Source organism: Halichoeres trimaculatus, unplaced genomic scaffold (genome assembly GCF_033239565.1).
Source record: "Halichoeres trimaculatus isolate MK-OKI-2021-1 unplaced genomic scaffold, fHalTri1.1 fHalTri1_scaffold_23, whole genome shotgun sequence".
NCBI classification, from domain to species: Eukaryota; Metazoa; Chordata; class Actinopteri; order Labriformes; family Labridae; genus Halichoeres; species Halichoeres trimaculatus.
The window spans coordinates 13,142,245-13,169,156 of NW_027437201.1; the positions used below are offsets into that span (position 1 = coordinate 13,142,245).

The 26,912-nt window shown below is 40.4% G+C and overlaps 1 protein-coding gene across 3 annotated transcripts in view; it reads right to left on the bottom strand.

The window, feature by feature from the left end:
• The window catches only part of mpp2b (MAGUK p55 scaffold protein 2b), a 46,575-nt gene that overhangs the window by 3,378 nt on the left and 16,285 nt on the right, over positions 1-26,912 (bottom strand). For all 3 annotated transcript variants that reach the window (XM_074663166.1, XM_074663168.1, XM_074663167.1), the window contains 8 exons: positions 14,630-14,730; positions 6,945-7,097; positions 6,514-6,669; positions 5,584-5,811; positions 2,089-2,220; positions 1,876-1,978; positions 777-845; positions 540-701 (listed from right to left, as the gene is read on the bottom strand). In XM_074663166.1, the coding sequence (XP_074519267.1) occupies positions 540-701; positions 777-845; positions 1,876-1,978; positions 2,089-2,220; positions 5,584-5,811; positions 6,514-6,669; positions 6,945-7,097; positions 14,630-14,730 (1,104 nt within the window). The remainder of the gene's footprint in view (positions 1-539; positions 702-776; positions 846-1,875; positions 1,979-2,088; positions 2,221-5,583; positions 5,812-6,513; positions 6,670-6,944; positions 7,098-14,629; positions 14,731-26,912) is intronic.

The following is a 26,912-nucleotide window of genomic DNA, read 5'->3' on the forward strand; positions in this document are numbered from 1 at the left end:
TCACAAGTTTAAAGTTATTTCAGTGTGCTGCAATCAATTAATCATTATCTCCATTTATTAGAATTAGACTTTCTTAATTGTTGTTTCACAAATTACACAGCAGTGCATTTGGGGAGTGAAATTTGGGTATAATGAAATTTCATTGTACCCTCTGTAACAGAGACAATTCTGTAAACATGTACTGAAACAGTCAAATGATTAACCTTGTGTTCCAAAAACTAAAAAGAAATGTTTGTGACTGTGGTAGTTATCCAAAACAATCTTATGTAGAATGGGATACCTAGAGAAGTATGTATACTGTGACTCTGACTATTGATGAATGGCTGAGCACCAAGACTGCTGGAAGCCTTCAGACTCTGTGAACTTCCCTTACTAAGCTCCCAATTTAGCTCAATTTAAACAAATTAAAACAATCACTGGCCACATGTTGATGTCCTTATTAAGCCACTGTGTCTCTGATGAGCTGTAGGTCAAAGAAAAGTGGTATCAGCACAGACTGATGTGAGTGTTTTAGTGTGATCATAAACAGCGGCACTCACAGGGGATGGTGGTCCCGTACCGCTGGGGATCCGACACCAACAGCTTGTTTTTTAGACTGCGACGGCCGACCCCTTGTGCACCAATCAGAACGAGCGTCTTCCTCCTGAAGGGTGGGACTTTGGCAACCTCTTCATATATCCTCAACTCATGGCGGTCGAATTCTGGTCAGAAAACGGTCATTAAAGCATTGAACTCAAAGAAATAAATACATTAAACATTTCATGAAGAGTGAGTACCTGCATTCTTTGTGGTCAAATACATCATCTTTTTTTTCTTCTTGCCCCCCATCCCTGCACAGAGAGGACCTTAAAGAATCAGAGACACACAGGAAGGATAAATACTCCACTCTTGGTGCCTGTCTCTGCCAGCCACTTCAACTAAACCCCTGCTCAAATGATGCGCGATGAAGGGGACGTGTCATCGAAAGCTCAGCCAGGTCATAAATCTTAAGTGTTAGAGGGCTGTTCTGTTTTAGCACCACTAGGGGGCACTGTGCACTAACACTGATCAACAGATGTAATCAGTTTGCTGCCAGAGGACACCTGTGACTGGAGATTTGCTGTTCAATATGGTTGATTATTATGCCACAGGGAGGGAGTATTGTCTTTTCACATGGAAGCAAACATCCCTACAATCGTTTATTTTGTTTCAGATTTCTACTTCTCAAGCTGGTCTCACAAACATTATGTTTGCGTCATGCAGCCAGAACACTTCTTGCTGATTATTTTTCTTATTTTAGGAGCTGGATTTGCAATTTCAGACCTCATAAACCAACATTGAGCTGTTAAAATCTTAATTCAAACTATGCTCTAGGTTGGTGTTTTTATGTGCAGAGCATGCTAGCAGACAGCTGTGTCCTCCACAGGCTCCAAGGGCAGAACATTTGGGCTGTCATCTTCCCCTCCTCCTGAAGTGAAGGGCATGAAGCTGTGACTCACCACCTGTTCTGCTCCTCCTGAGGGCTCTGATATGTCTAAGTGAACACAGCCTTGTGTTCTCTCATAAGAGATGATTATCGATCAGGTGGGTCCTATCAACACTCCTCAATCCTCCTGGTGTCGAGCACTTTGTGAATGTCAGGCCCTGCTGCTTAATAACCAGCAGATTGGATCTGGGTGCCTGAGTCATGCTGGTGCTCATTACCAGCTCCTCAGTGCTCTCAGACAGACCGGAGAGGTGAGAGGGGGGATGAAACGCTTGTATGATATGGAGAGGAACAGATGTTGTCTTTGTTGCCGGTGTGTTTGTGCGGCGAGGAGCCCTGCGATGAATCTGCATAATGAAAGGTGCTCCACTCTCTTCGGCTGCTGCTGCTGCTGCTGCTAAGGTGTGTACCTGTGGTTGTGAGCTCCAGATCTCTCTTCACAAACGCTTTCCTCTTCTCCTCCAGCAGCTGGCTGGGTATCAGACCTGCGCTGCCTCCCTCTATGTGACAGGCCTGTGAGGAGAAACATGCACGCACAGGCGGATGAGCGAACAAGATAACAAACGACTGATGCAAAAAAAAAAAAAAAAAAATGTACTCATGTGGCTGGAGGGTGAGCTGACCTGCCACCAGTTGAGGTCCTCCTGGTTGAATATCTGGAGGATGTCACCACTGCTGAAGCTCAGCCCGGCTTCCTTACAAGGAATTAGGTTATCATGGGATGGATCGTAGTCAAAGTGACACTTTACGAAGGCCTGAACAGGAGAAAAAGAGGATTAAAAAGAGGAAATGTGTCAGCAAAACTGCAGGAAAAAATACACACTGAGCTGAGTAAACAGGCTGGAAATGTATACTTAAGCTGCCCAGGCAGTGGTGTATGAAAAATATATTATAATTGATGGATTGGGCGAGAAATTGTCCATCACCGCACAACAACCTTGGAGACTTAAACACTACTCCATCTCCCCGCTCACTTTCTCGACGTCTCAAGGCTACAGGATTCAGCTCATAAACCAAACTGTGCATCCCCAACCCCCACTGACAGGACAAGGAGCCTGAAAGACAGACAGAGAGAGAAAGGGAAAGGAGGAGAGGGAGAGAGATGGAGAAAGAGAAAGAGCCAAAATCTGTAGCCATGGCAACAATCCCCTCCCCCCTGCTGCACTTGATGCTTTCCTCATAGCTAACTGATGCACGGACATCAAAAAGACCATTATCCCTTACTGTACAATGTGTGTGTCTCATTTCCTGCACTGACACAAAAGAAGCACACACACACACACAGACACACTCACACTCAGTCTCAAATGGCCAAAAGGAGCTGTCAGCTGAGTTTAGTCAGCGTGCGATGACCAGGCCCGAGGCGTGAAACAGAGAGAGCTTGATCACATTCAGAGGGAACTTTTGGGAACAACTCTAATCACTACCTCTCCTCAAACTACCCCCCGTCCACCTACATGGCTTTTCTCAGCGGGAGCCGAGTCAAATCACTCTCTAAGATCTCTGACAGACAGCTGCTAAGTGTTCAAGTAGGCACTTTGATATGTGGAGCTGATGCCACGCAAAAATGAAAACTAAACACTCGTGCTCTGGTTTCACATAACCGAAGGTCTCGAGACAATTTACTGTAGAAATGTGTTCCCACAGAAAAGCCGGCGTCCTTTGAAATGTCGGAAAAAGCTGTGACTCAGAACCCACTCCTTTCACTGAATAACCCTTAGAAATGGAAGGATATGAAGTTTTTTTTAACATGAAAGCAATTTTGGAGGAGTTCTGCCAGATTGGCTGCTGCACTTCAGAGGTTTAACCGAAGTAATGGGAAAAAATGCTGGAAATGGGATTTTTTTTCAGGAGATGTAAATTACTTCTTTCTTATGTAAACGTGCCAATTTGAGGTTGCTATTTTACATGTTCTCCACTGGTCTCATGTGCTAATCTCAAGCAAAATTGTCACAGGAGCCTGCAGCCTTGCTAGCTGCTCAGAGTCAAACGCCTGAGGTCACCAGCGAACATCTCAATTCTCACCTGTTTAAGTTTTAATAATGCTAACGTCTTGGTTTAAAATATTAGCATCTTAACATAGAAAAATGGCGAATAGTACAGGGTTAATAATTAATAGCAGCAGGAGGATCTGACAGTTAACACTGATATTTTAATAAAACTAAAGACGCTGCTGTCGTCTACCTTTAGGGCATGGTTTTATAGTTTTATAGCTCAGTATTTTTTATTTTAATGTTTTATTTACTCTTTTTTTTAATTCTCTTCGTATTATTTTTGCCTATTGTATTTTTGGTGCTTTTAAAGATCTTTAACCTTTATCTTTTTACAGTAACTTTATGTATTTAAACAATTTATCATTTTGTTGCTGTTTTAATAATTTAACTAAATCTTATCATACATCATTTTTTGTGGAATAAAAATAATAATTCTATAATAATAAAAATAATGATAAAATAATGGTACTTTAAAATCTCACTTTACCTCTTTATGTTTTGCCATTACTCTTATATATTTTTCCAGTCATGGTGAAGCACTTTTAACTGCAATATGTTTTTTTTTTTGAAGGTGTTTTTTAAATGAAAGCAGATTGATTGAATGTATGATACATGGTACCAAGTTTTCAAGTCGATCATCAGCATCTTCAATATTAAAAATACTGACTAAATCTTACTAAATCTGACTAAAAACCAAAAGATAGAGTTGCAATTTTTACTCCTTGCTAACTTCTGTGGTGTTTTTCTGTTAAGTTAGCAAGCCACTAAATATGTAAGTCATAACTTAACACTATCGAAAGTAATAAGTTGTATAAATAAATACTTAAGGTAAATTAATGCACATTATTTGTGCGTGTCATTCCTCGTGCTATTCTGTCACTTGGTATTTGTAACTATTAGCTTGAATCATTTTGTAGGGCATCTCAGCTCGGTGCATGAATTAAACGTTGTCATCTCCGTCTACTTGTTCAAACACATATTTAGTGAAGGTGAAGAGTAAGTCACAGATGGAGTGGTGGTTGACACATGACACTCTCCAGTGTCACAAACAGATAGTACGCCTACTACACTCACTAAAACACTTGCTCACCACCAGGCGTCCTGACCTTTCTGGAGAAACCTCAGCTGGAAAATATGCAGATGTGAACCAAAACCAGCAGGAAACGGCCCCTGACCTTCACGGATATCACCAAACTTCATGTTTATCCCTTCAACGATGAGATTCAGTTTTTCTGCTACAATATGCTTCCTGTGCATGTTTCCCTGTGCTAATATTTTAAGCTCATAAACCCACTCCACACCATTTTCTCGTAGATTATGTTCCAGTGTATTTCAGTCTGGTGTAATGAATTCATTTGGCACAGCTCCTTCAAGCTCTACTGTTCTTCTCCTCGACTGCTGAGAGCGATCCGTCACACAGCCTCACACAGCTCGCGCTGTACAAACTGCATCTCCTGGTTTGCTCTATCCTCCCATCACACTGCCAAGATAACCCTCACTGTAAACTGGGTCACGTTTGCAGTCTGACTGGCCTCCTGTGGCTCTTAGAAAGCTGGTGTTCATTAGCAAGGAAACCCCTCAGAGATCTACAACTACACAAAGTTTTTTTACTGAGTGTTTTTCAGATGTTGTAAAACACTGTCCTGAGTTTCTTCCAACAAATATTGATCGCCACGAAATAATCATCTCTCTGATGGGAGTTTTTCCTTCATGACAGGTAAGGGCTACGTCAGGAGGACCTTGAGTGGAGTAAAACTGACAAAGGCTGCAATGTCATGAGCTGTTTGTGGAGCCACTCTTTTTTATCTTTTTATAGGGAAGACTTGAATTATTGATCCATTATGTATGAGCAGAGAAATGACTCTGCATTTGGATTAGTGACAAAATTGTAATGTTGGTAGCACAGCCAAGTAGCCAATGTCATCTACAAAGTCTCTCTGTAGATCATCAGATATATGATTCTTGGCACAGCAAACAAGGTTACAGACATAAGAGGGATGAAGGGAGGACAGAGTGCCACTTTAACTGATAAAAATGACAGTGTCCTTTCAAAGTAATAATAAAGTTTGCTACAATATTTGCCTCAGGACCAAGAAGTTAACTTTAAAAGAGTGTGACATTGACCTGTCTGGGTGTGTGTGGCTCCTGGTAGCTAGGCAGGATCTTTAGCACCACGCTGCCGCTCGCCTCCTTCAGCATCTCCTGCAGCACTTTGGGATCGTTGCCCACCTCCTTGCCATTCACCTCCTTGATGATGTCGCCCACATGGAGGAGACCCTGCTGGTCGATCATGCCGCCGTGGAGGATCCTGGCGATCACAAGCTCGCCGCTCTCCACTCGAAATGTCACTCCCTGTACACACACAAGTGTGCATTAAAGGAAGTATTTAGACCTAGGGGTTTACCAGATGCTGCCTCCAAAATTATCCAACAATTCAGTAAATTAAGATATTTGTGCTTGGGGCGTCGGTTTAACCCAGTGATTAAAACACTCTCCATAATTTGTGTCTCTCTTCAGCTGTCCTGTCCAAAAATAAATAAGATATTTCAGTCAGACAACTCACTTTATTTTAGGCCTTAAGTTTCTAAATGATGCAGAACATTATTTGTATTCTGTGTCGAGATTTGCTTGACATCAAGAGGTGATGAGATGATGTATATGTTGGATTTTGTCTCAGCAGTAACTTCCTACAGGTATGCAGCTTACTTTAAATTTACACTTCAAGTGTCCCTACAGAGATCTTTCAATGACTGAGCAGACAGTTTACAAGAGCTTGCTGGTAAAAAGTTAGACAGCAGTACACCTGGCAGAGACATCACTGAGCCTTCTGTATTTAACAACGACATGTCAAACTTGTTTTGAACAACACAATCGCATAAATCTGACTTGTGTCTCTTTTTAACAATGCCACAAAAAGATCTCATTATACTGAGTGCACTCACAGCTCCAAAAACACAAATCAGATTTTTTTATTGTTGAGTTTTATCTCTTCACAGTTTACAAGAGAGCTCTATCCTGCCTCCATGATTACAGCGGCTCCCTGAGCAGACTCACCAGGTGCTCTCCAGACACCTTTCGTATTCCCACCATCCGGACTGCGTCAGGGGGAACAGGCTGGTTGTTGAGGGCTGCGTCCATGAAGGAGCAGGGGCTGGGAGGAGGGGTCTCATAGTTTTTGGAAGCCACAGAGTCGTGGGTCTCCAGGAGGGACTGTGTGTCAAAAAGGAGGTGGAAGAGACGCTGAGTGGAGATTTGTTTCTGCAAAACCAGACTCTTGCTTTACTGCAGAAAACAGGTGTTTACGCCAGACAGGGCAAAGACTGAAGTGAAATCTTTAGCAGCTCTGAATCGATTTAATCCATGCTAGCACAGCATGCACCATTAACCATGAACACCACTCTGAAAAGTAATCAAAGGGTTTTAGCCTGAGTGCCTTTTAATCAAGGCTAAAGCCTGCAGCCAAATGTAAGACCTGCCCCCCAAACCTGAAAGTGAGGCTCCTTCAGGATGCGGACCAGCTCGTCGGCTGCCTGGCTCCTGTGTGTGAGCGGGCTGAGCTCCTTCAGTATATCCTGGACCAGCTCCACGTTGTTCTCCCTCACTGCTTCCAGCTTCGGTTCCTCAAACTGCTCATGAGCCTGCAAAACACAAACAATAGTAGAGGATGTTTCTTTCCAGTAAACATGTTTCACAAAGCCTTCAGAATATTAAGATCCATTATCGTCCTTCTCAGAGAGCAGTCAAAGCACCTTTGCTGAGTTGTAATAACTCTTTTGTTTTCACCCAGGAACAGAAAAGGACACAATAACAAACAGCAACTCAAATTCAGCTCCTGCTGAGAAAACCGCTAGGTCTGCACTCATAAATCTTTTCCCAAAGACTCAAAAACCAGCAAACTAAGAGCAAACATTAGTCGATCTTTGTGCCCCAGGATCTTTTGGTGTTGCAGCTAAACATCAATATTTCAGGGGGAGATTTCTTTTTTATTTTCTCCTCCTCCTCTGCTGCCATGGTTCAGTAGGTATTGGACATGAATTCTACCCCTCTGGTCCAGGGCAAAGATATCATAAAATGAAAAAATGCATTTTTTGGTCCATCTGGTGAATTTTGGATCAGTTTGTATCTCGTTGTCTGTTTCAGATGTTATTTTTATATCATATTTTTTAACACAGCAATCGCAAGTTCATAACACTTTATTGCACATAAACATTTCAGACTTCTACAATGATTTCTATAAAAAGATACAGCTTGGCCCCGTTAGGCTCAAATTTAGGCCCCCTAATTGAATAAACATGCGTATTGACTGGTTTACAGTAGCACTACTTGACACTGCATCCTAAGCAGTCTTGCGTTCGAACTTTTCCACTGTCAGGCGATCCCACAGAGGATGCCTCTGCTGGGACTTCTCTGGCAGCCACTTTGTTTGTTTGCTGAGGAAGGGAGGAAGCGTCCCCGCCGAGGGAGCGGATGCAGCTCTCACAAACACACAAACAGATCCTAACATGTACCTGCATAACCCTCTCACACAAAACCATCATGTAGCTACTTTGGCACACACAAACACTGGAGGACAAGCACACACGCATCTTTCTGCACATGGACTAACATACAGCGAGCTCTTTGGGCCTGTGCAGTGATACAGCAGCAGGGTTTCGCTCATTTGCTGTTCTGGCAGGATTCTGTGTAACCTGATGGAGCGAGCTGTCAGTGTCTGGCTCCGGCTCAACATAGCTGCATGGACACTGCGCTTTATGACTGTAGTGTTTTCAGAGCTCTGAGGTGGACACTACCATTCTCCATCCTTAGGTTTCTGTGCCTGCCTTTCATACGCTACATTTCACTCTTTAATTTCAAATTCATAATCTCCCAGGAGCACCACCATGCAAACAAATGTACCAATGATTCACGGTTAAAACACTTACACTTATACTTCAACATGTTTATGTTCACAAAACGAGTCACTGAGTCGTGCTATTATCTGTCTGTGTTGAATATTTGATTTTAACACCCTGATGCAATGGTTTATTATGTCCTTAAAGTAAAATAATACCTGGGACCAACAGATTCCAAACATGAAATCACGTCAGATCAAATCAAAGAAGTCCGGCAAATATCACTAGAAATGCATTGATCTGATTCTGGTCCGAGGTGTTGGTCTGAATCATAAAGCTAGATCGAACATCAGTGACAGATCCAATGAGGAGACCCTAAGTTACCCTTATTATCGCTCTTCGTCTCATCCTTATATTAACAAATAGAGTTTGTAAAAGTAATACAGGTACCAGCTTCTGTTACCAGAGCCAAGGTATTCAAATTCAGTATTACGGCTATAGGGGTTGGACTGATGCATCCTTTCACTACACATCCACCTGCTGATACTGTGGCAGTAAAATATTCATCCCTGTTGGAAATCTACTTTGGTAAACAACACGGAGGGTTATCAAATATCACAATTAACTTATCTTTGTCAGGACACATCTTTAAATTCCTGATGATGGCTGATAGGGCTACGATGATATGGTCCCAATTCTATAGTTTTACAATTTTGGGGTCTAAATTGCAAATCCTCGATATTTCTGATTAGTTCCCTTTTTTAACACCAGACCATGTGAGAAAGTGTAATGATGATGATGATGATGATGTCTACAGACTATATCAGGAACCATATTTTTCCAAAAAGGCACATCACATGTGAGTCAGTTTTTAGAATTTATTCAGGAGATCTGACACGTTACTAGATTTATAAAGGACATTTCACCCTCTGTTGGAGAAAAGCAGTAACTTTTTTCCAACCCAGCTTACAAAGACTAAAATGAAGAAATTAAACTTGGAAAAAAATTGATTAAAAAATTCCCAATACTTATGTGAATTGATTTTTTTTCTTTCACCCCCAATGGCTGATCAGTTACCAGCAAAAGAAACAAGACAGAAGACAAACAAGTAGCAGAGGATGTCGTAGGACACACTAAGGTGGGTGAAGGAGACCACTATCAAACCAGAGAAGATGTATAAAATGTCCAACTTAACCATCACTGGCAATGATCAGTTCAGTGAGATTTAAAGTAGTTAAGTAGGACGATGATAAACTTTACTGTGAGGTGAAATGCTCCCTATATCGTTTAATAGCCCTGGAAGTACACTGAATACTGTTGCATTTGAGATTTGGCTTTCCAAACACATGCCCATGATTCAAAATTTGTCACTTTAAATAGAAAAATATGACAACAGTGAAGGAGGCTTCCAGAGTGCTGAAGTGCTGAGGCAGGGCTTAAAGAAAAGTAGCTCAAAGAAAGCATTCAGAATGAATGAACCTAAGAATTATTTATGCCTTAAGACCTGTAAAGATAATGTTAAGCTATCAGAAAGAAAACAAAAAGTGTGAAAATAAGTAAACACCCCTTCTTTGAAAAATCTTGACGTAATATTATGTCTTACACTGGTCTCCTTTATTTGCTTTTTCAGTTTATCCTTTAAAGACATTCCTTCTTGGTTCTGTTCTGGTTCACATTAATCCAATAAAACAGCTCCTACATAAATCAACATAGATTAGTTTTTACACTTGGATTCTTTGCTTCATTGGAGGGACCAAGTGCTTCATTAGATAAGGTATACTGCAGCATATAAAGACAAGCTTTCAGGCAAGATTTCTCTTCCAGTACTTTCAGCTAAATGTCAACTGCAGGTAGAAAAAAGTGAAGGCAACTGTCAGAGTTTGACCTCTTTTCACATTATAACTAAATTGTTTTGCAGGAGCTGTTTTGTATTGCAACAGCAATCAGTGTTCTGTTGGCCTCATGGCTCTATTTTACAAAGACCACAGGGCCTCATTACAGCGGGAACAGAGGGAATATGATAACTTGGAGGCTATGGTTAGAAAATAAAAGCTTCATGATTTAATGTCTTAAAGCAATTGTCTGCTTATTTAGCGGTACTGAATTCCTTAACAGGCCTGATTGCTCGGCTGGATAAAGATTCAAACACTGAGTCAGAGCTGCGGCCTTCGCTGAAAAAGAGGATGCTCTTTTTCTACATAACAGCTCCAGTCAGCTGGTAATGATTCACATTTATTAAAGAAGGGATGATTAGTCTGATTGTGTCATTCTGTAGTGAGTGTGGTGCTAACTACACGATTTATAGAAGTCATACTCTTATTCCCCTGCTCTGTCCCTGTGTTAGTGTGCTCTTTCCTCTCTCAGTGTAAAGTATGAGAAGGCTTTATAGATCCACCTCAGGGTCAAGAGAGGCTATCTTCTCAGAGGTCTTTTGCACATCCTTCAGTGAGGCGCCTTTACTCCAAGCTTGCATCAGCAGATCCTTTATGAGGCCGCTCATCAATACACTGGTATCACCAAAAGCTCTCACAGACAAGTGAACTCATACATAGGAAATCAATCTCTCTTTAAGCGAAAGGAAACCAAGTACAGTACGAGAGATGAGGCTGGAAAGGAGCTAAAGATTCTCTGTGTTCAGAAATATCAGACGCTTTTGATGCAGCACTCCCTGCTGCTCCCTGTGGAAAGTCCATCTCCACATTTCCTGAACAGAGCAGCTTCTGAATTACTGAAGCAGTCCACACAGCTTTTTACCTCCGGCTCTGCCCGAGTCGGAGAAGCTGTCAGCATTCCACAGAATCTCCACAGACAAAGAAACCTCACGGCCACAGATTCCACCTCGGTCCGGCTCAGCTAACACTGACTGTGCAGAGAGGGTGTTGGAGAGATAAATGTGGTAATACATACTAATGACTGTTGGATCTGAGGATATGACTGCCTTTATGTTGTTTTTTATATTGCATACTTTTGCAGTGCACAGCAGAATAGTTTTTCTCCTCTTGAACAGTTTGAAAAGGTTTGTGAAATTTTGCTCTTGGCAAGAAGAAGCAGAAGTGGGAGACTTCGGCAGCAGAAAAGAACAGGGGACACAGTGGGATGAAACTCTAAAAAGACTTTGTCGCTCTTTCACTCCTTTTTCACTTCAAAAAGCTTCACCGCGTCACAGCAAAGCCAGTTTCCTCCATGTGAGCGTGGAGAGCTAGGGATTTTCTTTTTAAGATCAACTTTGCACAAGAAGAACTGAGGAATCATACATAAAAACTTGTCTGCAGAAAGTTTACTTTTTGGCATTTCTGGGAATTGACTGGAGTTATGTCACAAAAAAAGACACCTGTTCCACTCTACGAATCTCTTGATTAAATATTGTGTGGCACGACTGTTACATCAGCATAATGATGGATATTCAAGTCATTTATCAAGACATTTTCAATGATTAATATTCTGGGAATTTGGAAAGTTGAAAAGTTCTCATGAGAATCTTGAGATATTGGTGTGAATTTATATTAACTGCTTTTACCACGTCAATTGCATGTATAAATATTAAACCTTTTGCTTTTTTGTGAGCAGACGTGCCTGCAAACATGTTTAACACAATGTTTTTTAATCAACTTGTTAACAAGAAAAAAGAACAAGAAACTTCAAAATATCTGAGCAAAAGTGTCCAAAGAATTTTATGAAAAAATATTATTTCAGTTGATAAGAGCGAAACCCATTCCTGGGCTAAAATTCCCATGGAAATTTTTAGAAAACCAGGAAGTTTACCAGAAATTTTCCACCTCTTTGAAGCCCAATTGTAAATACGACAGGGCCTAGGATTGATGCTTGTGGAGCACCATTTGTTCATAATACAATCATGAGCAGATATTCCAAGCTTTGATATCCCGAAGCTACTACGCCTTACCAAATTGATGTGAATATGTGTTTTTGACAACAGTGGCTTAATATGAATGTATATGACCTAAAAAGCATATAAAAGAGGATTGATTTGATTCTTGTATATACTTTAAATGATTGGCGTTCACATTGGAGGATATGTGCCAGTTTAACAACACACTGGAGAAAAAGGCCTTTTTTAAGGCTTCATTGTAAGTTGCTCTCCAGACAGTCAGATTAAAGGAGGACAATTATTTTGGTCATAAAGCAAGGCTTACATATGAATAAAATAAGTTCAGCAAAGAGAAAAATCCTTCTACATCCCACATGGGGTACAGAAATGATGAAGCAAAAAAAAAAAAAACTCTCAGGGACTTTAAAGTGTAAAAGTTTTTTGAAGCAATCAAAAAACCCAGAGACAACCGTCACTCATACCAGAGTTTTCTTGGACAGAAAGCCCAGAAGCCTTGGAAAAACTTCACTAATTTTATCCTATTCAGGACGAGCTTTGATCCACCGTCTGGGCATCTGCCCAACACGAATCTGTTCAAATTCACGGTGGATTTCAGTATGTATCTAGACCACTTACATGGCGGCTTTACACAAAAGGAACAATGCATGTATGTCAAGTACATCTCGGTGGTAAGGGAACTCTTTAAATCTGTTTGAGTGCTGTGGTGTTGATGCCTCAAAAGCCGGTTATTGAGTCTTACTGTATTTAAGTACAAAGGATGGCGAGTCACATATGTTCTCCTCTGCTGTAACACAGGATGATGTACACCTTATGACTGAGACTGTAACCACACAGGTCTTGATTGAAACCTGTGCTCTTATTTCAGGTGCACTCTTCAGTTTCATATTTCAGAAAGGCTATTAGGGCTGTAATTTATTGAGGACAGCAGTAGTTCAGTCGGGCTCAGCTCACAGATCATCATCTGCTGTTGGCACCAGACTCTTACAGGCAAGAGAGCTCCGCTGGTCACATCTACACATCTAAATGGCAAAAAAGCAAAACGGGCACTCAGATTAAACTGCTGCGACCTGTGTCTGATTTTACCAGAGTCACTCATCATGGCCACTCTGTTGTTCATCTCTATCACTCCCTCCACCCAAAGCTTTTGCATTCCTCTTGGGCACATGGAAGAGCAGGGAGCTCCCAGAATGGAGCCACTCCGCCAAATTTAACTTGTTAGATCCAAATAAATGATTGGCTCATTTAACACCAGCTCTTAAATTGCCATCAACTCCTCAGCTATAAGTCAAACCCAGCGTCTGCCATTCATTCCTAGATCTTCCATTGATCAGTTGTGCTTCTGCTCCTCCTGCACTTGTCAACTTGTCAGAAATGTCGAGGGTACCCTGCCGCCGACTGTCTGCTATTTCAATCTTTCACAGTGACTGGCAGCAGAGATGTTGTGCTGCCTTGTTAAAATGACTGACAGCAGGGAGACGCTGGAGATGTCAACAGCGTCTTAGAAACAAAGATGTGTTTGTGTTTCGTTTAGGTAAATAATGTAATGTGCTGATTGCAAAGCAAAATATGTAAAAGTGTTTCTTATCATCAGGTTTTTTTGCTATTTCAGTGATTTGTTCTCAAACTTTTGAAAAGGAAACGGACAAGTTTGGTGGATAAAACATTTAAGTTCACACATCACTTTCATTCACTCCTCTGGACCTTTTATCAACAATACATCCATAATTAGGTCCGGCTTCTATAACAGGGAGGGTCCAGAGGGCGAGCAGTCTTTCACCCAGTTTGAACTTCAAAATAAAATACCCACGATGACATTCTTCCCCTGAAGACAGTTATAAAATTGATCAAAGCTTTTGAAATCAGAATTGACAGGGAGAAAAAAAAAGGACATTGATATGCAGCACAGAGAGAAAGTCACTGCTGGTTCTTTACACTCGGGTCTTTGTGAATACAAATCTTTGAGTGAAGACAACAACAACTGTGACTGATGAGAAAACAACAAAGCCACATCAAAAAACATGGTAATGTGATTGTGCTTGAAGACTTTACGCCTTCTTTTATGATTATAAGTGGGAGCTTAGATTTAAATTTAAAATGCAATAACAGTGTTGAATATTAAGTTTCAATTTGTGACACCGCTTTAATAAAACTTCTCGTAACAAATGCTAATCTTTGAAGTCATTGAATGCGATTGTTAATGCAGAGAATGGTGTATGCAAATGATGACATTACAATCACATTTTCAAGTGAATGCAAATGTTTAAAATAAGGCACTGACGTTCCAGAAATGTTTTCAATTTGTAATATGTTTGCACACACCTACAGGCATCAATGTGTTGTAGTGGAAATGTTTTCATTATTTAGTTCACTTTAAGTTCCTCTCTCATTGACTCATTCATATGTATGCCAATGCTCTGACTGCATTGTATTGCATGTCACTCACATCTTCCCTTATAAATATTTTGTGTCCAGAGTAGAGTTGTTGTCTCACCACTGGGCTCTCCATGATGCCTTTGAGGAAGATGAGGTCCAGGTCATTGGCAGTCGTGGAGCTGGTGCTGTCACTCAGGGTGTCCAGGGCCTGATGCATAGCTACAAACACACAGGGAAAAAAAAGAGTTTACTTCACTCAATCCTCTCCATATGCTGCAGTTACCCATGGGAAACAGACTGAATAGACCACCTCAAAGAGAGGAGGAGAGAAGGAGAGGGGGGGAATGAGGGAGCACAGCTACAGTAGCTGCTGCCACATGGCTAAATAAAAGGAGGATGGAGGGAAAGTGAGGATGAGAAGGGTGGAGAAGAGTTGGGAGCTGGCTCACATCCTCTCCCTTGCAATTTCACCTCTGTCAGTCACTCCCACTTTAAGTGACAGAATCTTTCTTCCTCCTGATCCCTCCTACACACGTTTTTGCACAGATACAAAAACACAAGCAGCTGAACAACAACATTCGCTGATGTTGCTAAATAAGAAAAAAGAAATGTTACCACTTCTTAATTATTGTTTCCAGGAAAGTACACTGTTTTAAAGGGTGGATTAGTCCTGAGAAGAGTTTTATAAAGTAAAAGAGCACATTCGAGTGGTAGTTAAACCACTCTAAGTGCACTTGTTGTCTTTGGACACACTCTGTTACACCATATTTCTTGGCTGCTTGTCAGCTGTTCAACAACTTTACTGCGCTGACAACCTTTTCTGTCTTAAAACTTGCATCATGAGTCCTCCTCAGGTGTTGGGTAGTAGGGATGGGAATTGATAAGATTTTGTCAATACCGATGCACTTATCAAATCAGCTTATCGATCTGACCTTTTATCGATTCCCTTATCAATTCCTGTTGTGAATTTTCTTGGTACAAAAAGTAGCTTTACAGGTTTTCTGTGTCAACAACATTTAATTGAGTTTATACTGTGAGTGAATAAAATGTAATTGGTCCCTGAGTCTGGATATTTCTGGGCATAATTATACAGAAACAGGTAAAAATCGCACATAATGTGATGTTAATGTACTGTGTTGTAATATATTAATAATTCAAGTAGGCCATCTAGTGTCTCAAAGTGGTTATAGCAATTGTTTAAGTTATTTGGAAGCTTTCCGTAGTTATGAAGTCAGCCATGAGCCTTTCAGTTGCCTGTTAGCTTTTGACATTTGAAATTCTCAGTATATTTTACAAAGAGTTGTTGTGATATGTTTCTGTGATGAAAGTTGAAATCTGTTCTGAAGCTGAAGTTATACTGATGTATGCTAACTGCTAGCATATCAATGCAGTTTCCCATATACGTTAGCATCAAGCTTGTGCTATTTTGTTATTTTGGTAAATAAGGTGATTTATACCATTTCGAATGTACTGAATATGAATCTCCTGAGTTGTGAGAAAAGCAGAAGGGGTGAAAGACTCTATAGGAAGTATTTACAGTCTCAGTCTTAGCTCATGGACAACCAGAGAAGAGACACACACCATCTTCATGAATTAAAAGCAAAGATAAAAACACAAATGGCTCAATAGAGACAGCATGGTTCATTCTTCCTTTCAAACATCTCTTATTATACTGAACGTGACGCATTACGGCACCAAACGCTGACATCAGAGGAGCGGACATTTTTATTCACATTTGTCTGCACTCAATAAGCCTTTGTTTCCAGAGCTAAAAATAAAACAGCGGCTTTTAATTCTCGCTGGCAGATTGGTGGTCCATCAAGCAACCATCCTGCACAACACACGTCACAGGTCTCATGTTCTAATCAGGGCTCCACAGAGCACTGGAAGGTAATAGGTCCAATTAGAGAGCTCATAATTAGTTTTATGTGAGGAGACTACATGATGATTGCTTTCTATGTAACAGCCATAGCTGTGCTTTAATTGTAGCAACTCACATACAGACAACTCCCATCAACAATCACCTGAACTCACAAAAAAACTCAAGCCTTAAAATAACAAAATCTCCAAAGACACATTCACTTCCATTACCGCTATGAGCAACTTTACAATGTGGTACAATGTATGCTCTACTATGAAACACCTTTCTGTAGGAAATCCATTTAGCTGAGCTTGCTGTAAGAGCAAAAGGAGATAATATATTAAATACAAGTCCCATGTGCACAAGGCTGGTCGAGGCACGGTGATACAGATAGCCATGGATTTAAAGCTCCTTTGAGAAGTTTTTAGCTGCTTATGAAACAGACCGAAATTAATCCTGATGAGTCTACACAGCCTGCAAAAGCAAACGAGACCATAAGGGGCCAGATTTATTGTTTCTGTACTGTTATCTTTAATGCTTTGAAACAGCCATGGGGTAGGTGTCAGATGAGGTGAATTAAGAGCAAGACACAAAAACAGCCTTTGTTCATATTTTAACACAGCAAAGTTCAGCAGCTAGTGGTGAGTTTGACAGAAAACAGACATCTGAGTAATATAATTAGTCAGAAAACGCTGCAAACAGATGTAAAAGGAAGGATAACCAAAGAGATCAGATGATCATTCTGTCCACAGGGGGTGTAGAAATGTACAAGGATGAATTGTTCCAAGCAGGAGCCCACAGTGACCCGCTTACACAAAAGCCAGTCATCAAGAGAATTCAGAACTATGCCTGTGGATTTGTGTCTATTACCAGCTTAACTCTTGCAACAGTATGGCCACATGAACAGAAAACAAAACATAAATGCAATGCATAGTGTTGATTGTGATGTTTATCACTGCCTCTGTATCAGAGCTGAGTGTAATGAACAGATCAAGCAGGGAAGTTAACATATTTCCTGTTATCTGCCTAAGTTTAAACGAGACAACTGGGATTCAGCAAGGAGCTCACAAATTATCCCCATAACACCGTGACACCCTTGGACTTACTTATCAGACCATTTTGAAGGCAGTAAGCCCAATAAAGAGCGGTCAAGGCAATTGGAAGTTCCAAAAATTGCTGATCCTTGACTTTCTGATCAATGTACGATCTTAACGTGATTTTGTGGAAACTCATCTAGCTGCTGTTCTAGGACATAAGACACAGCTGAGCCTGGACCAAGGTGGCGGGCTCCAGTAATGAAAGCATCACAAGTTTTTTTAATTAATTACCCATTACTCCCATGGTACAATTGTATCCAACAGCTGATAAAAGTTATTTTCTTTTACTTATTGTCAAGCTAAAACATCACAATGCAGCAGATGGCGCTAATGTTAGCATCGTTAAAAGCAAATGATGTATATATTTTCTCTAAATCTAAGCCTTTATTAGCTTGGAGGGGTTATTATTAGCTAAAAAAAATCATAATGTTCATCCCAGCACAAAATAATACTTATAAAAAGAGTTTAGATTGTACAGGTTTTGGATTTTAAAACCCAGTCTGCTTGACTAAATAACAAAACAACTTTTTTATTTTCATTATCAACTCCACATGTTCTCTCATTCTCTCACAATCATCCTTTCATCAGCAAATTCTCATATTTAGTCATTACTTCTTGAGAAAGGTGGATCAGTTACAACACAAGGATGGAAAATCATAAAAGTGTGTTCATTGTTTATAATCTTGATAAAGTGTGTGTTTGGCAGCAGTCACACCAGCATTATGTGTGTTCCAGGTGTGTTAGACCACTGTCAGAAGTTAGATGTTTTTTTTGTAAGGGTGCTTAAAGAAATGTAATTGGGTGACAGATATTTTAAGCCTGAGACAAAATCTATTTTTAGTCTTCTTGTTTAGTCCTCGTGGTGTTCTGGGAGTATTTGTATATAATAAGGAAAAGGAGAGTCTCTCTCCCTGATATTTCAACCAAGAAAAAATATTAAAAATAAGAGCCAAAAGGCCAGAGGAAGAGGACTGTTGTGATCACTATGTCCATCCGCTCTCTGTCTGAATGATTTGATAAGTAAATTAAATAATCACACAAATCTTGTGCAGTAAGATCTTGTTTGCCTTCTATTTTCCCTTGCACAGCAGCTCTTTTCCAGCAGGAGAGTTGCCAGATTTGCGCCTGGCAGAGAATATCAGAGCAGCAGGCTCGGCTTACAGGTCCTGCATAATTCTCTTTAATCACTGCAACTGTACACCGGTGTTGTTGCCACATCGGCACTTTTCCCAATGTTAGCTTGTCTATACTTATAAAATCATGTGTATTTTACACTTCCTTATACTTTCACTAAACTTTTCAGACACATTCCTACACGGTTTTAATATTCTTATACACTGAGCGTCACTTATCGTTTGCTCTTTTCCCCTTCCTCTCCAGCTTCAATCAGACCTTTCAGTCCTGATAAAACTCAAAGCTGTACAGCGCACTGGGAAAAAGAAACGGCCCTGACTCACATTAGATATTCTGTGATATTGTCAATGCCTGGCAGGAACAGCGGGATCATGAAGGTGTGAAAGGAACAGGAGAATAATGGCCATTTTTCCAGAGCTGAGTGTGCCTAAGGTCCTTCTATTATTCATGGGGATTATTAAAAATCTAACTTGTCCTCCTTCTTGGGTCTTTCTGCCTTCCTCCTCCCAGTATTTAGAGATAAATAGGGTGGCTTCTTCCTTCTTTCACCACCGAGAAGCAGAGGTCATGCAGGTCGTAAGGACAAACAGAAAGAGGTCTAAGTCTCAACAGCAGTCTTGGAACACATTAATTATCATCTGATGAAAATATAATCTTGTGGGAATGACGGCAAATTTATCTGTTAGTGGTTAATAACAGCCTAGTTCGTACTTCTGCTTTTACCCTGCCATGGCTACACCAGACAGGAATACAGCATGGTGAGCACTACACACTTGTGCATTGGACAGTGTTTGTGTTGCTGTGCACTACTCCACCTAAACACCAGTTGGCAGTGTGGTCCCTCTGCTTATCACATAGCTAGTTCCTGGTTTTGTACAATCTGTTGTTGTCCATCATCGTACTCCAACAACAAAATGATTACAAATTTACATAGTGAAATTCTGACCAGCTGCTACAGAGTCTACATTTTAGGTATAATCTGTGAATAAACATTGATTTAACTTAATCCTTAAAAAAGTTTCAAATTATTTCATCTTACTGTTAAAGTGGTCCAACAATATAGAAGCTGCAAAGCCAGTCAGGTACACGCTGCATTTTTTTAATCACTAAAACCACCAACTGTGTTTCTGCTCATCTCATATCATATCTCCAAAGCTGCATGAAGACATTTGCTCAACAATATCCTCAAGTTTTTTCATCCTCTGAGCCTCTACAGGTGTGAACTCAGGCGGAAGTCATTTCTTGCTTCAGTGAGTCCAAATCCTCCGTACAACTCATAGTAACCTGATACCATTAGAGGACTCCATTTAGCAGATGAAGGTTTAAGAGCAGAAAAATGGACAAAGGAAGCCTGAAACGGCTGCATGTGACGACGTGCTCCGGGGAAACCTTCTCTTCCAGGGATGTGTAAAATTTGAAACTCTTTCAAGCCTCAGTGCTTCTGGTTTTACATGATTTTACTATTAAGTGAACTGAAGAGAGAAACTCTGGAGTGAGGACTCCCGGAAGAGCAGACAAAATAATTAAACAGAAATCTAACATCCTCAGGTGACAGAGATGGTTGAAACATACAAAGGAAACAGAGATTTGTGTAAACAGACGAACTGATTCACTTAGGTTTCTGCTTCTTAGAGAGTAACCCTTCAGATAAAATCCTACCTTTGCTCTAAGCTGACACAAATTAGCAAGAGTAACACACAGAGGCAGCCACCTGCATCACCTCTCGACAAAGAGTGCAGAAATAAGAGCGTCTTTGCTGTTATGACGGCAGAGGACATGTAATCACCGGGAGCTCAAATTAAGGGTGCTTTTGTCGAGCAAAGTCTCATCAGAGAGCGACTGCATCTCCAAGGAGAGTCACAATTAAACCCAATGTCACAGAGGCAGACAAACAATCTGCTATTGTTTATGGCCAGAGCACATCAGGGGGACGGACGAGCACCTCTAAGGGGACAGGTTGTTGTGTTGCCAAGGAGCTGTGATTGGGGACGCGGAGATGAGGAAGAAGAGATGTGTTTGTGTTTGTGAATTCACAGTTGGCTCTAAACACAGGGGACACATTTAAGCTAACTCTTTCTACTTCAAATACCAGGCAGGAAAAACAAGCTATCCTGCGGAAATATCTTTGTATAAACAACCCTGAAATAAATGCTTAACCTGGGAGATTCAAAGTAAGTGAAAGAAGTTTTTATCAACAGGTAATGTTAACGCTATGATCCAGCCCTGTTTGTTATGGTTTCCATTGACTCCAGAGGGAACTGTCTGGCTCAATCGCTGCTAGCTGCTGACAGTGTCTGTCTGCTATTATGTGCTGAGAAAGTAGTGTTCAGAATTCTTCAGAGCCTTTTTTTACTGAAAACATCTGCCTGTTGTGATTAAAAGTGACGCTGAGTGTAGAGAGAATGAGCTACAATGATGAAGTTTCATGTCAAAACTTAACAATGAACTCATATTTAATGCTTAGGTTTTCAGAACTGGGGGGAGCTGCAGACTCAGGTGATATTTCTCAGTGGGACTGCTATCAACAGTGACGTCTTTCACATTATGCTATTTTTTATACTCTTATTTGAAATGTCTTTTGCAAAATATAATATCCACTTTGGAATGTAATAGTAGTGCTCCCTTTGTGCCTGCTGCAACCATAGAGATTGAGACTCCTCTGACCCCTGCAGGGTGCTGTGTGCTTGGCGTATTCCATGCTGTGATAAGATCCAAAGTCTTTACTGAAGTGCTGACGTATAACTGAGAATGCATCTTTTAAACCATGAGACAGACCACTTACATCCTCTTCTATTAACTCCAAACAATGATTTTTACTGTTAACTATTTATATTTGTGAATATCCACATTTGTTTTTAATTCACTAAAAAAAATTAAGCCTGCATATCTAAACCAGGAGAATGAAGTTTGCATCAATCTGAACACCAATACACAACCACAAGGAATGGGGGCTTTGCCAAAGTGCTGAGAGGTCAAGTATTCTTTTTGAGTGCTTTCTAACAGCCAAAAAATAGCTTATTTTTGCGCATCTATGCCAGCAGTGAAGCTCAAAGCCTGCTGCAACTCCTCCTCTTTTTCTCACAATACCTTGACCAAAGTGAGGCTAAGTTCAGTATCTCCAATATGTCATCTGACAACAATACACTTCGAAACTTAGCTTAAGGAACAGATGGGTGATGTCATCAAGACTACATCCACGTATTATACAGTTCATGGTGAAAACATCTAATCAACAATGCAGTAGTTAACTAAACACCAAAAAAACTGTTTAATGATCACAATCTTAGACCCACCAACACCAACACTACAATGGAGTGTGTGTGTCCCTTTATGAAATCTGTTTGGCCACTGTCTCATTTGCCCCACTTGGATTTACGATGGAGAGACTGCTTGTAGCTTTTATTACATTTAGTACAGCAGTTTTGTTTTGTTGTTATTAAAATGGTATTTTTGAAATACACTTGTATAAAACCCATTGTAATTTGGCAATGAGCAGAACAAGTGACAAACATGAATTATCTTTCAACAGAGACACCTGTCTGAGGGTGGGAAATGTCAAGCAGATGGTGAACATTTTGTCTTTGAAGTGTTGGAAGGTGAAATTTGAGCAAATTAAAAGGATGTGAGACTCTGATCTGAAAAAGGGCCAAACTAGCAAGGACTGACAGCGAGGTCAGAGTGTCTCCTAACCCCGGCTCCTGTAAGGTGTTTAAGTCTGCTGCAGCCAGTACCTGCCAAAAGAAGGTCAAAGGAGGGAAAAATCACTTAACATGCAGCAAGGTCACAGGTGGCTCAAACTCGCTGATGTGGGAGGGGAAAATGGCCTATGCCGTTTGATCTAACTGAAAAGCTGCAGCACACCAGATCCCTGAAAAAGTTAATGGACCCCATATTGACCCCTGTCCACTGCTGTTGAAAGCCTTACTGGGGCCTGTTCCGCCCCTGCAAAGACAGAGCTAATAGCCTCAGTTAAGAAATGCCTCAACATCCCTCAGCTCACTAATCCTAAAGTCTGATGAGTCTTGAGGAAACAGAGGAGCATCTGTTGAAACAAAATCTGAAGAATCATATTAGACAGGAACAAATAAGTTAAAAAAAATAATTCAGCCCATTAGGACCACAGATGCTGGAAGAACAGCTGGCAAAAAATACCAGACTGTGAGAATAAATAATTTAAGGCGCTTAATACCAGTGCCCCATCGTTGGGGAATGATCAGATCTGCATGTGAAGACATCTGTGAAACTCATTCTGTCGACTTGATGTCAGATTTATCCTCAGTGTAAGTGATTGAATATGTTACAGCACTGTAATTACAAGACATTCAGAGCATCTATGTTGGCTACATCATTACCAAGGAGTTCAATAGACATCTCTTCTTTAAAATCCTTTAGGAACGTAGTTTGCCCTCTTTGTGAATACTTGACCTACTGTGCCCTCACAACACCTAGACCCAGCTTTGGGAACATGAGAGCTAGCTGAACTCTGAGTTTGACCATCTCTGGCTCAAAAGCAGCCAATCTCAGCATGTAATTGGCATGGCTTTATACCGCTTAATTAGTGAAATCTTGGATTGACTGCAGCATTACAGTGATAACATCAAATCCTGCTTTATATCACAGCCTTTTGCTGATCAGCTTTCTTAGCAAACCATAAGTGTTGACATTCTCTGGGGTAATAAATCTGTGCCTATGTGTTTTTTTTAATACCTTTTTAATTATGATAGTAAACTTAAAATTCACTGTATACCCGGAGTTCTGATGTTTAAAAACCATGTAAGTCAGCAGCAGCAAAGACCTGCAGATGATTAATCAGGGTACCCTCAATGTTTAAGGTCAATGTTAAGCTTCTCAGTTTGCACAATGGCTCTGCAGCACCAACACCTGCTTTGTCCTGTGAAAACATGAACAGATTCCTGAGCAGTCCTCTCATCAAACACTCATTTGTATTCTCATTGTTTGGTGGACACACTGTTGAAAGTTACTGCAGCCTTATTTCTCAGTCGCTCTATTAAAATGACGGGAAGGAGCATGTTGCGGATGTCACGAACTATTTCAGATTGCCAAAGTCACCTCTACGTAATAAAATACTCCTGGGCCTCCACAGACTTTATTAAATACTTTAAGGCTGCTGTTAGATTTGATTCGGCTCCCTGCTCTCCAGCAAAATATAATTACTATCAATCCCTCAGGTAGAGGATCATGAATGTCTAAGACAGTGGTGGAGAAGTTTATTGGAGGGAGTAAATTTCCTTGTGTATGACAGAAGTGAGAAGTCATTTATAACTTTGGTATATTATCAAGTTGTCTGTAGTATATATTGTTGATTTCTCCATCTTGATGTCCTTGCAGAGCGCTATTCATCAGACAACGAGCTGAATAAAGTGTGACTATTGCTCTGTTCAGTTTGAACTGAGCTCTATATATCAACATCTGAAATAACAAGCAGAGTCACTCTGACAAGTGAACATTGTGTGAAGCATGTGTGGGCACATCCACTGTGTAACGCACTTATGTGGTCAATCTGTGTGTGTGTGTGTGTGTGTGTGTGTGTGTGTGTGTGTGTGTGTGTGTGTGTGTGTGTGTGTGTGTGTGTGTGTGTGTTAAGTTTCTAGGCTTGCCTTCAATCAAACAGCTCTCCATCTGTTCAGCATAATTATAGACAGCAGGAGAAATGCATTGTTTGAATTATCTACGGCTTAATACAAGATTCAGTCAATCATAAATCACTCAGAATACTTTGTTCGGAATCTAAGGATCTTCATGACACAGCCAGGTGTTTCCACTTGTGCTTTGCTCGTCTTCTGCTGATGTTGAAAAATGAGGCGGCAACATTTTCTGCTTGAAGGACTAATTCAACTATTTGCAGTTTAGTCAGAAAACTCATCTCCCATGGTTCAAAACGTTTGTTGCAGCAGTGGATTTGGGTTTGTCTAGGCCCTGACCTCAAGGCCTCACAGATTTATTTCACACACAGAAATCTGAACCTGCAGGTGAGAGTGTGACCGAAGCACTGGCACAGGGCAGGAGCAGCATGACTCTCAGTGTTGTGCCAGTTCACACTCAAAATGAGCTCACTCAAAGTTCACAACACAAACTTAAATGAAGTATTTCATATGCATAGTCAATTGAAAAAGCTGCACGCATTCTTTTCAATAGGGTCTCATATGCTTCAGTCTGGAGCCCTTAATTGTTGAAATATCCTGAGTTAAATGAGTTTCTGTATTCCACTTAAGAACTATGGGAAGATATTGAGTGTTAAGCCAAGAATTCAGAAAAAATGCAGCTTTGAAAACTCAGAAACACATATAACTCAAAAATCAGTCAGCTAAGTATTTGGCTCAAGACTAAGAACTTACAGCCCAAAAGCATGGGAAAATCCTATGAAATAAAAAGGGCAAAAGGAAAAAATATGAAATAGACAGTGAAAAAAATTAGTCTCCATTCTCAAAAAACAAACAAACTCTAAAACAATATTAGTTATAGCCTATTTGACTCTTTCTTTTTTATGTAACTTTAAGGGCAACTCAAACAAGTTCATTTTCCCTGTTAACAACAAGTCAGTAGAGTCAGTTGCTCTTAGAGTTCATTGTAATCAAGCTTATTTTCTTTAAGGATCAGATTCGGGAACTTGCAATTATATCCCCCAAAAAAGGTAATCTGATTGCTAGTGGTCAGAATTTATTTGAATTTTAATCTAACATGATTATTACAACTTGTACAAAATAAACAGTATGAATAAACTCATCATATTTATATACTCATCTCAAAAAAATAGTATCCTCCTCCTCCTTTCTCTGAGATCCAGCTCAGATTTTTAGAGTGATGAGTCAGTGACAAACACTATGAGCACATTAAGTACGAGCAAGGGACTGGCGACAGCAATGACAAAGCAGAGGAGAAGAAATTTTAAACTGCCAAATCGTCGGGTCACACTCGTCAGGTGATTGTGGAGAATGACGCACGTTGTGTGTGAAATCAGTGCAGCGAGAGTCGCCTGCCTGAACCAGCCAGTCATCGCTCTATTTATAAACTGAGCATTTTAAAATATCGATACCAAAACACAGCTCCTCTTAATGCTCCTGAATCCAATAAATGAGTCATTTATTTGTAACTGTCAGCATTTGATCATCGGCTCGTAGCATCCCTACAGTTAAACCCTCGAAGTGAGAGAAACATGAAATGACATATTACTCATTTTTCTTCCTGAGTTAAAGCTTAGAGGCTCTTTTTCTGACACTGCTGATCGTATACATGGTATAAATCTCCCTCTTTACTTGTTAAATCTTCTGCTTATGATTTCTGACGAGAGAGCAATACTACACTCTATTTTTTGCATCTCCTCTGTGGTACCTGCTTCCTTTAGAAATTATGCTAATCTGCCCTGTGGTGTTGACATATCTGAGACTATACAAAAGGAGAACTCTGAAGTTTCCCCGTGTGCGAAATGTAAGCAGGTTTCTGAATCAGTTAGGATTTTAAACCCCCTGTTGTCAGAGCCTGGCCTAATAGGTTCAATAAAGCAAACAGGAGTGTGAGAGTAAAAGCCAATCAACTGCAGTGTATACACACCTACACACAGCCCTCAGAGAAATGTTTTCTGCCAAAATAATCTGAATTAGCTCTGCAGTGGATGTGGGTGTACCAGGGATGTTAAAATATATATCTGAAGGCTGAGGAGAAACTATGAATGTTGAATTTGTTGAATATTTGCTCTCAACTGTTGACTGTTAAGTGGCATTTAGACTTTCATCCAGCAGGGTGTAAACAAAATGTAAACAAGAATTCTCAGTTCAATTTTAAGTGATAAATGTTACACAGACATGTACTCATTATATCCTAGAGCGTGTAGATCTAAATCTAGCAGCTACACATGATAAAACCTTTGGTTGAAGTAAATTTTCAGGAGAAAAGTTCAAGTACATTGTTAACCTTGCTAGTTTGCTTCATAGTTACTTGGTTACTTAGTTGAACTAACCACCAATATTCATATTGATTAAGGCAAGAAATGCTGGTACAATTTTGTGTCCAAATTGTAAAACAGTCACTTGACATTGGCCAGGGCCCTGCTTATCTTTAAAGGCTACTTCCAAAAGACTTTACTGCTCTACTACCTGGATGTAGACAAGCACAGATAACAGACAGTGTCATGTAGCATGGGTGGAAGGTTTTTAATCTTGAAATTGGTGGTTAAGTTGAATGTAGGCAGTGTAGGTCCAAACTGGTATGTTTCTACTTACATGGAGAAATTTATAACCAGAAAAGGCATGTGGGCGTTAACATGCAAGGAGGACTAAAGGTTTAGCCATGTT